Source organism: Capricornis sumatraensis, chromosome 20 (assembly GCF_032405125.1).
Source record: "Capricornis sumatraensis isolate serow.1 chromosome 20, serow.2, whole genome shotgun sequence".
NCBI lineage: Eukaryota > Metazoa > Chordata > Mammalia > Artiodactyla > Bovidae > Capricornis > Capricornis sumatraensis.
The window spans coordinates 58,350,206-58,364,566 of NC_091088.1; the positions used below are offsets into that span (position 1 = coordinate 58,350,206).

At 54.2% G+C, this 14,361-nt stretch overlaps 1 protein-coding gene across 1 annotated transcript; it reads right to left on the reverse strand.

The window, feature by feature from the left end:
• Window positions 1–1,710: 1,710 nt before the first annotated feature.
• On the reverse strand, window positions 1,711–11,407 carry PPP1R13L (protein phosphatase 1 regulatory subunit 13 like). Its single transcript, XM_068992830.1, has 12 exons — window positions 11,337–11,407; window positions 11,092–11,237; window positions 10,240–10,744; window positions 10,018–10,116; window positions 9,852–9,943; window positions 9,093–9,561; window positions 7,466–7,920; window positions 5,169–5,300; window positions 4,947–5,080; window positions 4,689–4,855; window positions 2,868–3,067; window positions 1,711–2,014 (listed from the first exon to the last, which is right to left on the reverse strand). Exons 1-12 carry the CDS (start codon window positions 11,389–11,391, stop codon window positions 1,976–1,978), a joined length of 2,493 nt encoding a protein of 830 aa, XP_068848931.1. The 5' UTR covers window positions 11,392–11,407; the 3' UTR covers window positions 1,711–1,975.
• Window positions 11,408–14,361: the final 2,954 nt, after the last annotated feature.

The window sequence follows — 14,361 nt, forward strand, 5'->3', positions numbered from 1 at the left end:
TGGAGCTTCTGGATACCGGAAATGTCATACGTCGGCTTTATCCAGTAGAACTTTCTGGGATGGTGAAAAAAGTTCTCTATCTGCACAGTTCAAAACAGTACCCAGTAGCTACGTGGCTACTGAGCATTTGAAAAGTGTCTAATGTGACTGAGGAATTGAATCCTTAATTTTTATTTAATTTAAATCAATTTAAATATTAATTTAAAATAATTTAAATACACCCATGAGTTGTTTTGGACATTGCAGATAATGAGAATGACAGGGAAAATGTTCAAAACATAATGTTTATAATGTTAAATGAAAAATAACAATTACAAACCATATGCATAGTATGGCCCAAATTTTAAAATATATATCATACTGTATATGAAGTTTTAAGAAAAGACTAGAAAGAAGTATACAAAAAATTTTTTTTAAGTGGAAGCTTTATGATTTGTAAAGAAATATAAATCAGAAGAGAGAAAGGCTTGTGATTTATCAAAAATCTTCATGGAGCAGTTTATGAAATAAAGAAGTGGGGGAGAAACCAAGGAAAATCACTCTTCGGGGGTCAGAGCCTCGAAAAGAACACATGGTAAAACCCTGCTGAAGACGATCTCACAACCCATCATTTCAGGACACACGAGGAAAAAAGCCACCATGAGAACCAGCAGACACAGCAAATTACAGAAGCAGATGGCCCCAAACTAAAGATGGCAGAATTATCAGACATGTAGATCCCCTGGAGAAGCGAATGGCAACCCACTCCAGTATTCTTGCCTGGAGCATTCCATGGACAGAGAAGCCTGGCGGGCTACAGTCCATGGGGTCGCAGAGTCCCACACGACTGAGCGACTAACACTTTCACTACTTTCTCTTCCATGTCTTTAAGCTTAAGTGTCAGCGCTCAGTCCTGCCCAACTCTATGGGACCAGGCTCCTCTGTCCATGAGATTTTACAAGCAAGGATACTGGAGTGGGTTGCCATTTCCTTCTCCAGGGGATCTTCCCAACCCAGGGATCAAACCCAGGTTTCCCGCACTACAGGCAGATTCTTTACCGACTGAGCTACAAGGGAAGTCCAGTTTAAAGATGCTAAAAAAGCAGCAGCCAGGAATTTACCTGGTAGTCCAGAGGTTGAGACTCTGCGTTTCCACTTGCAGAGGTGTGGTGCAGTCAAAAAAAAAAAAGTATAGTTGAAAGAGGGAGGATTGGATTCACACAAGAGAAATCTCTTCCAACTGCTGCTGCTGCTGCTAAGTTGCTTCAGTCGTGTCCGACTCTGTGCGACCCCAGAGACAGCAGCCCACCAGGCTCCCCTGTCCCTGCGTTGGAGTAGGAAATGGCAACCCTTCCAAAGGGACTACTTTAAGACTGGTTTACCATATTAACAATGACAAGAACTTATTAAGTCAGGATGGAATTCAAAGAGAAGGAAGTCAATTTCTGTGCAAACTACCTTTATTTAAAAAGGAAAATTCCCCGTTTTGTTGTCACACCAGCGCTATGTGAAGGCACTCGATTGGGGAGAGATAGAGCAGGGATGCTGATAGAGACAAAGACGCCCACGCCTCACCTGGCCCCTGAAGGCTGCTGGTAGATAAGGGGCGCAGGTGACTCCCGGAGTAATCCAGTGGCGGTGACCCACTCCAGGCTCTGCTGGGATGGTGGGTTAGCTTGCTTTGGGGGCACGGGGGGTGGGTTGGCAGTGGAAATAGGAGGCACTTCGGATGGGACCTGATTTGGCAAATGGGGGATCTCTCTTGCCCCCGATGATATTCCCAGCCCCACCACGACCTCCCACAGCTAAGGCAGGTTTCTACGTTTAAGGCTGGGGTTCTCGTTTTCCCCAGGGTTTCCAGAGAGCTGTTGGCAAGGACCCCACCGCTGCAAGGGCTTGGGGGTGCAGAGAGATGCAGCGGGAAGGGAGGAGGAGGTCTGGAGCGAAGGCAGCTGCTGCTTCATCCTGTCTCCCTTGGAAACGTCCTTATCTCCAGCTACACCTTACTCTTCTGAGGCTTCACCCTGGGGAAGAGCTGAGGGAAGACAGGCTCTTCAGACGCCGGGAGCTCCCACCCTTTGCCTTAACCCCAAATGTAACACAGTCACCTAATCCACCCCCCAAACACGTGGACCGTCTCCATCCTCCCATCCCTTCCTCACGGACCCACTCAGCATCTCGCAGACCACACAGGAATCCCCCGGCAAGCACCAGATGGACCCTTCCAGTTGGCAGGGGGCTGGATAAAATGGAGACTTCCCCGTCGTAAAAAAGACGTCCGCCTCTCCCGCCCACCATGGCCACCTGATTGGGACCCACCTGCCACCTATGCCCTAATTAAAGGCATCTTCTTGTCTCCCAGGAAAGTCATGAGATCTTCCTGGTCTCCTCCCCTTATCTAGCAGACTCTCCCTCAATCCTACCGCGATTGTATTAATGGATTCTTCCTAACCCTGCCCAGGGCAGTGTAACAAAAAGTTTCCATGCAGGTAATACACAATAAGTGCCCCCCACCACCAAACTGGGATTCTTCATACTCCTCTTGGCTAAAATACATTCTTCTTTACCTCTCCATGAATATAATTAGGGATAATAAAAATATTTGCTTGAGCAGAAACCAATCACATAATCGGGAAAAGAATACCGGTGAGTACCCCTCAGGAGTACCACCAGCAAGGGGTTCTTCCTCTTCTAAGAAGGGATTTCCCGTACCTCCCCTGTTAGTATAATGGTCTCTTCCTCACCTCCCCACGACAGATAATGGACTCTTCTGACCGCCCCTCCACCCCAGTATAAAGGGCTGTCTCTCTTGCCCTTCTCCCGACTCGTGGGGTCAGCCCTTTCCTGAAACAGCCGTCAGGAGACCTGCACATTTCTTCTGGGCTCACCCCGAAGTAGTTCCGGGGCACGTAGCCCTCCTGGCCGCGCAGCGTGGCCCACCACCAGTCCGTCTCTTCTAGTCCGTCCCTCCGCAGCACGGTGACCGAATCGCCCTCTCGGAAGGACAGCTCGTCCCCAAACTCCGCGCTGTAGTCCCAGAGGGCGTACACCACCCCGTTGTACATCAGCCCCATGCTCTGCTCCACGTCTGAAACAGGAAACCGCAGGGATCGTCAGCGCCCGGTCCCGGGCGGGCCAGGAACACTCAGGGTCGGGAGCCTGAGATCCGACACCAGCCCCATCTCAGGGAATGAGCTCCTATTAAAGTTGTGTGTGTAGCCCTGTCTGGAGGGGGGCGCCTGAGCTGCATTCAGCTGCTGGGACTGGGAGTCTCTAATGGGGGGTGGGGGGGGGCATCAGGCCTGGCCACGAACCCCCAGGGAAAGGTCGGTTTCTCCGTTTCCTGTTATACCTAGTTAAGTTCCTGGACCACTCCTAGAAATGTAATTGTCTGCAGCCCTCCCCACCCCAACCGCCCCCCACTTAAGAGCTTCAGTCTCCATAGAGGACTCAAGCAGTCCTTCCAAGGGTACAGCCCTACTCCTCCCCCGGAAGTGTCCCAACGCCCCCTTTCCAGATGGTGCAGTCTGCGCACCTCCCACTCAAAAGATAAAGTCTCCAAAGAGGATGTAATCGTTTTCCAGATAGTATAGCCCAGCCGCACCGATTCCCTTAAGTGGTAAAATGCCCAAGGATTTACCCCCTTTCCAAATGGTCCAGCCCACCAGGCTCCCCCCTTAAATGGTCCAGCCCACCACGCTCCAATCTCTTCGCCCCTCCCTCCCCCTACAAGTGCACCGTCCAATCTCTACTGCATTCTCACAAGACTCTCCGAGTCCAGGCTAGTAGCACGCTACAATCCTCGTATCTCTAGGCTCCACCGACCTATGACACAGGGGGTCACACTCCCCCCTAACCCGGAGGTTACAGCCCTCCTCCTCTTGGGTGGAAGATCTACTTCTCCCCTTCATCCCCCAGTCCCGGCCTGCCTCCGCTCACCGCTAAGCAGGTGTTACAGCCCCCTGGCTCCCACCTACTTTCCGCCACAGCACAGCATGCTGTCCCGTAGTCCCTGCAGGCTCACCTCTTACATACGCTGTCCCACCCCTACGTCCTACAGCCTGCCCTACTCCAACTGTGTGACGCTCCGGAGCCCACCTTAGGTTACAGTTGACCCCTTCGCTCCAGACCCTAGGCACGTCGCCATGATACTGCCTACCTAGCTCCTCCCATCACCTGTTTAGATGATATGATCCCCGCCGCCCCCCGCTCCTGGAGATACATGGTACAGTCTCGTGTCTCCCTACAAGTGGAAGAGGCCCCAAGCCCCTCCCCAGAAGCCAGGGCCCGCTCACCGGTCACCTATGTGGCACTGTATCTCCCCCAGGTAGCCCTGGGCCAGGAGACAGTATAGTTGGAGCGTCCAACTCCCCCACCCCCACAGATGGGAAGGCAGATAAAGCGGCGCAATCTCTGCAACCGCTCTCGTCACCACGGGAGTCCAGCTTGAGGGGCACGGTTGCCTTTGCCCCCCTTTCCCTCGAAGGTGGCACAATCGGCTGCGTCACACACCCTTCTCGCACCTGCCAGGTGGGAGGCTCCGTCCGCCATCCCCGCAGGTGGTCCCTCCCGCCGGCCCCTCCTCGGTGATGCTGTCACAGGTCCGTACAGCCCCTCACCTCCCCAGGCATCCTCTCTCGGGAGCCGCAGTCGGCTTCCTTTTCCTGCCCAGTATCTCTAGCAGCTGGGCCCCTCGCCCCGCCTCGCACCTGCCAGGTAAGTGGCGCAGTCGGCGTAACCCTCGCGGTAGGGGTCGCACTTCTCGATGGCGGTGGCGCCGTCACTGAGCGTGGTGGCGAAGATGGCCGCGCCGTGCTGCACCAGCGCCGTGCAGATGGCCGTGTCGTTGCACGACGCCGCGCAGTGCAGCGGGGTCCTAGGCGTGGGAGGCGGGCATGAGAGGCCGCGCGGGAAGCCCCCAGCGCCGTCCCCGCCCCACGCCGGCCGCGCGCGCCGTCAGGGCTCACCAGCCGTGGCTGTCCGGGGAGTTGACATTGGCCCCGGCCGCGATGAGGAAGTCCACGATGGGGTAGTTGGCGCCGCAGATGGCGTTGTGCAGGGCGGTGATGCCCTCCTCGTTGGGCTGGCTGGGGTCGTTCATCTGGACGGGTCGGGGGAGCGGGAGGCTCATTCCCGCGTCGGGCCGCCCCACCCCGCCAGCCCTGCTCTCCCGCACTCGCGGCACTCACCTCCTTCACCGCCTGCTGCACCACCTCCAGCTCCCCGGTCAGTGCGGCGTCCAGAAGCAGCACCAGCGGGTTGAGGCGTGCACGGCGGACTTTGCGCGGGGACCCGGCCTTCCGCAACACCGAGCGCATCTCCTGGGGGATAGGGCGGGGATGCTTCAGTGGCTTGGGGGGCGGGTCGCTAATATACCCATTCCTTGGAGGGGGAAACAGAGGCTTGGGAACCCGGTGACCGCTCCAGGTCATCCACCTAGACAGGGCTGGAATTGGAACCCAGAAAGGTACAGAGCCTGAGTCTAGAGGGCCATGAGGAGGAGGGTGCCTCAGTTCTAGTCGTCTCTGGTTCCCTACAACACTCAGGGAATCCAGAGGTTTTGGAATCTAGGGGCTTGAGAGGACGCCCGGAGACCATCAGGTTGATGACTGTGGAAGCCAGATATTCAATTCATAGTTTCATTTCATTTAGATAATAAACATGATGTTTCCAGGTGTTCATTTTAGATGTTTGAAGTTTGAATATTTGTCATACTATTCCTTCTGCTTTCCTATTTTTTATTTTCAAGTGTTCTCCTACAAAATTCATTTATTCTGAGCACAAAGCATTTGTGACTCCAGCCTTTGCTATCAATGATTTCAGGATTCTGGAATCTGAAGATCCCAAGAGCCACAGATTTCAAAATTCTGTTTCCAGTATACTGAGTCCAGAAATGCTAAAGTTGTGCCATTTCAAATTGCTGGGTACCCAGGACATTGCATTCTCAAGATTCTGTGATTGAGAACTTGAATATTTTATGGTTAGAATTTCATTCCGAAAGATTGGAAGGAAATGCTCAAAATGTTCATCGTGGTTCTGAGTGCTTGTGATTTGGGCCTCTTTATTCTATTTTATCTATTTCTTCCTAGTTACTATGTGTTCCTTTCTAGTGGAAAATGCTCACTTAAAATAAAATCTTGTCTTATATTAGTGCCCTAATCTGTGATTTTTTTTTGAATCAAATAATAAGTCTTTCATTTTCAGTTTTGGGGACTTCAAGAATCAATACAACCAGGGTTTGTGCTACTAATTTTTTACTTCTGCTCTTCGCATCTTCAGTGTCCTAGGATTCTGAAATTTCAGTTTTGAGTTTGTTAGGCCAGGATTTAATGGTTGAATGCTGTGAGTTTCCAAGTTTCTCTGTGGCCAGGACTTTGTGATTCTACTATGAGGCAATTTGACCATTTCAAGGTGTTTTTATTCTTCCATCCTGAGCCTCAGGATCTTGGCTGAGCCAACGTTTCTCGGCTCCACCCTCAGGAAGGCCTAGGAATAGGCATTTTGGGGTCCACCTGGCCCCCACTTCTCTGGGGATTGTTTCCCTCCCCCTGTCTACCCATGCTGAACAACTAAGATTATTCCATGTGACTATGCTCCCCACCCCCAGCCTAGATGCAGAAACCTGAACAAGATCAGCAGGAGACTGTCTCCTGGTCAAATGCTAACAGTAACAATAGTGGTTAACAGTTAAGTGCCAGGCACTATCCTAAGCGTTACATTAATGTATTAAATTCTCACCACAACTCTGTAGTTATTCTCATTCCCATTTTACAGATGAGGAAACTGAGGTCCAGGGAGGCTAAAGGTCTGGCCCAAGGTTGCACAGCTAATAAGTACAGTGTAGCTGGGATGTGAACCCAGGCAGCCTTGCTCTGCAGCTGGGACACTTAATCACGAAACCCACAGGCTCAGAGACCAGAGACTGGTTCTTGAAAATTTGAATGGAAGAAGCTCCAACTAGAGTCAAAGGATACCATGGCTTACACTGAGAGGTCATTTTGATTCAGGGCTGGGTGGGCCATTTCTAGCCATGGCATGGGCTTGCTGAGGTGTAAGAGGAGAGCGGATCTCCAGAGAAAGGGGACATGAGAAGCTGTGTGGCAGCTCAGGAGAGAAATGGTGACTGCCTTGATTCTAGCACGCTGTTCAGATCCTAGAATAAACCCTCTGTCCTGCCAAGACAAGTCATTTCCAGGTTGGAAGACTCTTAGATTCCTGAAGGGAAACCCATGGCAGGGACAGGTTACTGGAGAGGAGCAGAGAAAGTCTCTATATGGTCAAGACTTCCAGATGCCCCTCCATATATGTTCTCTTTCTTTTGACCCTTGGATTAAAAACTACATTTTCCAGCCTCCCTTGCAATTGGGTTCCTGGCCAATGGAATGCGGCAGCTGTGAGGTGTGCAATTTCCAGGTTCTGTCCTAAAAGGGAAGGAACACTTCCATATGCTAAGTGATATACCCTGGGTTCCTCCTGTATTACTTACCATGCTCTGTGGCTGCTCTGGTGGGCTGCTCTGGAGAGGGGCTGAGGGTGGGATGGGAGCCGGTGGGGCTGGAGCAGGGGGCCCGGCCCTGGCCTCAGATCCCTCAGTGATGGGGGACAGCTCGGGCTCAGGGCCCCCAGGCCCACCATGACGATGGAAGAGGCGGCTGATGATCTGTTGGTATTGCTTCTTGTGGGTGGGGGGCAGGGCTACAGCCGGGCTCTGCTCCATGGAGCCCCGGCGTTTGAGGGGCCGTGGAATCTCCGCCAGCACCCTGGCCACCTCCTCCAGCTCCGGCACTGACTGTGCCTCGGGCGGCAGCGCTGGCTGCAGCCGTGTGGGACTAAGGGGCCGAGTCACAGCACCTTCGTCTGCATCGCCAACCTCCAGCACGGGTGTCAGCAGCCCCTCCAGCTCTGGCTCGGGTTCCAGATCAGCGGGAGGTTTGGTGAGGCCTAGAAGGAACAAGTGCCCCATCAGAGGAGGGATCCCTGGAGCCTCTCAAGACTCCCTTCACACAGCTTCCAGGACCTGCCACCAAGGACTGATTTGTTCTGCGTCCCCAGGACAGTTCTTGCTCTCTCTGGGCTATAACTTCCTTGGGTTGTAAATAACAGACAACTATGACCTCCCCCATTCATCACACACTTAAGCTTGTGCCTTGTGCTTTCTCCATGCCTGTCTTACTGAATTCTCACCACTACCTTGTGAAGCTGATATGACCATCATCTCATTACTACAGAAAGGGAAACTGAGTCTCAGAGAGGGCAAGTCAGTTGCCCAAAGCCACACAGCTGGAATTGGAACTCAGTTCTATCTCACTCCAGAATCTCTACTCCTACTATTATGATAGACTTGACTAAGACTCTCATCATTTCCTCTCTTAACATCTCAGGCAGACAATTGCTGGGACTAGAATCCTGGTATTTGATAGTCTCATTGCTGTTTCCTGCCTCTCGATCAGTTTCTAAAAGCAGGTTGAAATGTATAGTGCTTGTTCTCCTTGTTTTTCTTTTTATAATGGTCATTTTCTACATGATTTCATTGAATGCCCATCATAATCTATGAAGTAAGTATTATTCATCTCTCTTCACAGATGAGAAAATGAAAGCGCATATGGGTTAATTAATTTATCCTGAGTCACACAGCATGTCGATCGCAGAGAGGGGCTCAAAACCCACTGTTTAAATCCAAGCCCTGAGCTGGTCTCACACCAAAAACTATTAATAATTATTATGACTACTATGATAGTTACTGAGGGCTTAGTATACATCAGGCCCTATTTTAAAGCCTTTATAGGGATTATATAATCCAATACCATAACCCAGTGAGGTAGGTTCTACCACTATTCATCTTTTCCACTCAAGGAAATTGAAGTCCAAAGAGGTTATGTAACTTGCCAAAAGTCACACAGCATGCAGCCAGCCAGTCTGACTCCAGAGTCCCTGCTTAAGCACTGCGCTATGGCTAGTTCCTGAGCAAACCCCCAAGCTCATCTGGCCTCGTGCTCTGCAGGGACAGTGTCTGGAAACAGATATTTGGTTGTGATGGGTCCCCCAGCTGGTTTGGTCCCCAGCCATCTGTCCTCCCTTCACCCAGCCCTCCAGAACCCCCAGTGCTGACTCACCTTCACTTACAGGGGCCCAAGTCTGTTGGGGGGCTTGGGGGGCTGGGGCAGGGGCTTGTGGCTGAGGCTGGGGTTGTAGTTGCGGCTGGGGCTGTGGGGGCAGCTGGGGCTGTGGTTGGGGCTGGGGCTGGGGTGGTGCCTGGGGCTGGGGAGGCATCTTAGGTGGGGGAGCTCGAGAGAAGGTGGAGGAGCTCGGGAGCATGGCCCTGCTGGCTCCATGCTCCCAAAAAGCATTCTGCAGCTTGAATATCATGCTGAGGGGGATGGGGCGCTGGCGGGGGGCACTACGGGGCTGTGGGCTGGAAGGAGGCATGGGGATGCGACTGACAGGCTGCCAGCTTCGGGGCAAAGTGCCTGACAGCCCCGTGGAGCCCAGTGATCGGCGGTAGCTGCCCACATCAGAACGCCTGTCGTTGGCCAGAGGGGAGACCTTGTAATTGCGGGGCAGAGTGGCGCTGGTGAAGTTGTCCTGGGGGAGAAAGAGGGAAGGAAGGAAGATAGAAAGGGCTCAGGTGGGAGGGCGATAGGCTTAAGGGGACGAAAGACAGGAGTGGAGGAAAGGACGAGGGAGGTCATGGCGAAAGGCAAGAAGGGAGAGAAGGAGCAGAGGGCAGAGAGAGTGAAAGAAAAGAGGGTCGGGGAGGGGGCAGAAATCCAGGATAAAGCCAGGGAAGGGTATGGAAACTGCGGGAACAGCCAGAAAGGGGAGACTAGTCCTGACCCCACAAAACCCCTCCCCAAGTTTCTCTGGCTGCTCACCTTGCTGGTGGCCCCCAGCCCATCCAGGCTGCTCTCTCTCCAGGGTAACAGCTGCAGGCCTGGCGAAGCAGGCCGCGGGAAGACATCCAGACCTGTGAGGCGAGAATCATTAGGGTCTGGGGGATGCCTCTCCGGCTCCCCCACCCTCTGGCCTTCCATCACTCACGTTCATAGCTCGCAGTTTGCGAAGGCTTCTTCTCATAAGCCACGTCCAGGTCGGACTCGTTCCAGGCTTTGGGGGGCCGCCGGCGCAGCGTTAGGTCGTCTGGGGGAGAAGTTGCTCATGAGGATCCCGGGTGGGAGTAGGGGAAGAGAGGCTGGTCCCGGGCTCTGCACCCCTCGCACCCGCCAAGTAGAGCCCCCCGCCAAGTAGAGCCCCTTGGTTCACCTTGAGCGCGCAGAGGCGGGGCGAAGGCGCTGCAGCCTGCGCCCAGCAGAGGGCTCCCAAAGGCAGCCGGCGAGTCGTAAGCTGCGGTCCCGGGGCGAGGCGAGGGCCCGCGCTCCGGGAAGAAGGCCTGGGGCCCTTCCGCCAGGGGGCTGCCACGCGGGGAGCCGGCACGGCCCAAGAAGTCAAAGGGCGTGGGGGGACCCTGCTGTCGGAGCGGGCCGGGTCGAGGGGAGGGCGCCCGGCCGTGGGGGCTGCCTGCGCCATCGAAGGCGCGGGGCCGGGGCGAGGGCGAGCGGTCCAGGCTGCCGTAGGCGTCTGGTTGCAGGTAGAGCTGGGTGCGCGGTGACGACGGCCGGCCCTTCGCGGATAGCGAGCTATAGGGGAGCAGAGCTGGGGCGCTCTCCGAGCGTCCGAATGGGGTGTCTGCGCCGTCGGTGGTCGCCTTCCGGGAGGGCCCGCGGCTGCCCAAGGGCTCGGGGACCGGGCTGGTGCTGTACCGGGGCAGCTGTGGGGACATTGTGGGGTCAAAGGAGACGTTAGTAGAGGGTTGGTAAGTCAATCGATAGCGGTGATCGAGAGCCAAACCTGGAGAGGTAGGCGGGGCTGGCGATTCAGGCCTAGGGAGCCCAGCCGTCGGGCTGGGGCCAGCACACACAGTGCCTTTGTGCCGCTTAGAAAAAAGCCCCTTTTCTTCCGAGGGTCCTGACAGACGTCCACTTCCACTGGCTCCCTTTATCAGATACCCTTAAACAGCCCACCGCCTGCCCCAGGAGACAGGCTTGCCTGAACTCCTGGCCAAAAGAAGCTGACTTTTCTGGGGGCCAGGGTGGGGACCAGGACCCGCGGGCTCACCCTAGCCGGCGCTGCGGCCTGGGAGCCAAGAGGCGCCGCGGGCGAGTCCGACCACAGCGACTCCAACTGCTTGGTCAGTTCGTCCACCTTGGCCGCCGCCGTGTCCAGCTCCATCTGCTTCAGGTCCATGTGCTTCATGGCTAGAGCTGGGCGGGCGGGAGTGGCAGTGAGGACCGGGACCCGTGGGCCCCGCCCCGCCCCCGAGGGCCGCGTCCCGACAAGCCCTGCCCCCTACCCCAGCTCACACTGGAATTTCAGGTCCAGAATGTCCCCCGAACTCTGGAACGCCTCGCTGTCCATGGTGCCGGCCGGCCGGAGCGGGGCGCCTGGGTTTGGGGAGGCAGAGGCGGGGGAGAGTCTGCTCAGGGCCCGCCTACAGGGAACCTGGGGCCCTAAGGAGCACGAGGGTGCCTTTACTCTCCTCGTTCCTTCCACTGGAAGTTCTATGCCTCTCCATCGCCCCTGCTGGGAAATGCCAACTCCTGCAAAACCCTCTGGCTCAGGACAATTCACTCTCTTTATGTGACTCCTTGTTCATCTCTGTCACAGCCTTAAAAAACTGGATCATTCCTTCAACCATTATCCACTGACCACCTACTATGTGCCAGGCATTATAGTGAACAGAGGTTGCAATAATAATAACTATCAATTACTGAATGGCTACTAGGGACCAGGAGACACTGCTAGATGCTGGGGATCTTTTTAAAAATAATGACGGCGTTGCCTTCTATATGTGCCTACTATGTACCGACTCAATGGACATGAGTTTAAGCAAACTCCGGGAGATGGTGAAGGACAGGGAAGCCTGGGGTACTGCAATCCATGGGGTCGCAAAGAGACACGACTGAGCAACTAACAACAACATTATGTGCCAGGACCTTTGCTAGTTGCCTGAGGGTTTAATGAAATAAAGCAACAACTATTTATTGAGAGGTCACTGTCACCTAGAATTGTACCAAGTGCTTTACACCCAATACCTTATCCCAAGATCAAAACTTCCATAGCAGGCATGAAAGTGAGGCTCAGAAACATCCATTTCAGATCACACTGCAAGAAGTCAGCATACTGTTTCACATCTGAACCTAACCTGACATTCTGGGTCATTTCCATCAGTCTGGAGGGGCTCCAGAGGACAGGGACCACTCAGCTTCCTCTCCTGAGTCCCCGCCCAGAGCAGACTCAGTGTGTTCACACGGGCCCAGCGTCAACAGAAGAACTGGGAGGTGACCAGGGGCCACTGAAGTCACCAACCCAGTGGGAAGGAGCCAGGCCCCCAGGAACCAGTTGGGCCAGCACCACCCCCATCTCCATGGTAACCGCCACGCCCGCCAAGTCTGCCACCTCCCGGCTGCACCAACCGGCTGTTTAGCTTTGATTTAGGGTGCAGGCGTGGGCAGCAGGGCGGGCTGGGGCATGCTGATTCTGGCTTCAGTCTGGGAAGCCTCGGAACAGAACCAGTTGGGGCTGGTGGCTCATTTGCGGGTGTTAGGAGTGTGTGACCTTGGACTCGGAGTCCCCTCCACTCCTTGGGCCTCAGTTTCCCCCAACTGTGAAAGGAGGAAGCAAATAAGCTATTCTAAGAGGTCTCCTTAACCCCTCAGAGCCCTAGATTCTGCGATTATAAGGATCTTGAGGTTGTAACTAAATTCCTACAGAGCCTAAAACCCTCCGCTTGAGAAGTCTATGGTTTGAAAGTTCTGAGTTCAAGAGTCTATCTTTGGAACATTCTAGAATTCTCCACTTTGCCTAGCCTAGATTTCTCTGTCTTCCTGCACCAAGTTCTACCTATTCCAGGATTCCAAAGTCCTAAAAGTCTAGGTGAACATCTGGTTTAGTGGAGCTGCTGAAAGTACAGTTAAGAATTCAAACCTGGCAGCACCACTGTCCCACTTGACCAGATAGCCTCAGTTTCCTGATCTGTAAAATTAGAATCAATAGCAGTTCATTTCAGAGGACTGTTGTGAGGATCCAACTGGCCAGAAAGTGCAAGAGGAATTAAGGTTCTGAGAATTGAGGCCTCAAAAAGTAGAGACTATAGGAACCAAAACTCAGCATCTTTTAGAATCTTAGAGATACATAGGAAACACTCTGTTAAAATATAAAAACGAACGATCTGTGCTACCTCCAGGGCTAGCATTCTGGTAGCGAGTGGTTCTTTGGGGGAGTTTCTGATTCTCAAATTCTAAGACACATCCCACGTTGATATCCTCTGGGTCTAAGGAAATGCCAGGGCTGGGCGTGCAGCCGTCCCGGGGCAGACGCGGGCGGAGGGGGCGTCGGGGCCGCCAGGGGGCGCTCCAGGTCACGGCACGACCCCAGCTGAGAGCAGACCTCGCCTGAGCTCAGACACCGGGAATGCGCGGCGGGCCCAGGCAGGTGCAGCATCTCCCGCGGCAGGGGAGCGGGGACCGGGCGGGGCGCAAGGGTGGCGCGGGCCGCGCCTCTGCTCGCGGCCCCTGTCCTCCACCCCCATGTCCTCTCCACCGGGCGCCCCTCTCCTCCGCTCTTAGGTCTCCTTCCCCAGCATCTTCTGCACCGCAGCCAGGTTCTTCGGAATTAAAAATCAGGGCCGGAGGTGGAGGTCCTGGAGGAGGCATCCTCCGTAGGAACCGGGTCAGAATGCTAGGCTGGACTGGCAATACCCAGGTTGGAATCCTCCGAGACAGCCGCTGGGAGCCCCCCGCCCCACCCCACCCATTCCTCCCTGGGACTTGGTTTCCTCCTCTGTGGACGTCTGTGCAACGAGCTTGGGCCTTCCCATTCTTTCAGTTATTTAGCTTCTGTGTGCCTTAGTTTCCTTAAGTGTATAAAGGGGGAATCAATACCTTCACCTCAAAGAAGTGTGACGTTTGAATGACACAATTTATGTAGAGTTTAGAACACTGCAGGGCACAGAGTAAAGTTCACAGGGATAAGATTCCTAATTCCCAGGCCTGGAACAGAGAGCTCAAAACCCAAAGTGACTGCTTTTCTCCGAAACGGCCCTTTCAGATCTTTCTGAGATTCTAAAAGCCCTGAGCTTTGACCCTTCCGTCTTGACTTCAGTCCTCAGATTTCAGAACCCAAACTGTGGCCTCTATGACTCAGCTTGCCCCCTTCTGTCCATATAATGGCTGTATTGTGCAAGCCCACCACCACCAATCCCATCCCATCTTCTCCCCTGCGTTCCTGAGTGCTGGCCATCTCTAGTTCTGGCCCATTCCAGGGCATAGGAATCCCTGGAAGATTCCAGACAGAAGGTGGCGAGAGCTGAAGGTATCGCCTTCACTC

Bases quoted from the DNA above. Each gene is read 5' to 3' on its own strand.
- PPP1R13L (XM_068992830.1), bottom strand. From the start codon at position 11,391: ATGGACAGCGAGGCGTTCCAGAGTTCGGGGGACATTCTGGACCTGAAA. The intron at 5,081-5,168 runs GTGAGTGCCGCG...CGACCCGTCCAG, and splicing joins TGCAGCAGGCGGTGAAGGAG to ATGAACGACCCCAGCCAGCC. The intron at 4,856-4,946 runs GTGAGCCCTGAC...TCCCACGCCTAG, and splicing joins TCCCCGGACAGCCACGGCTG to GACCCCGCTGCACTGCGCGG.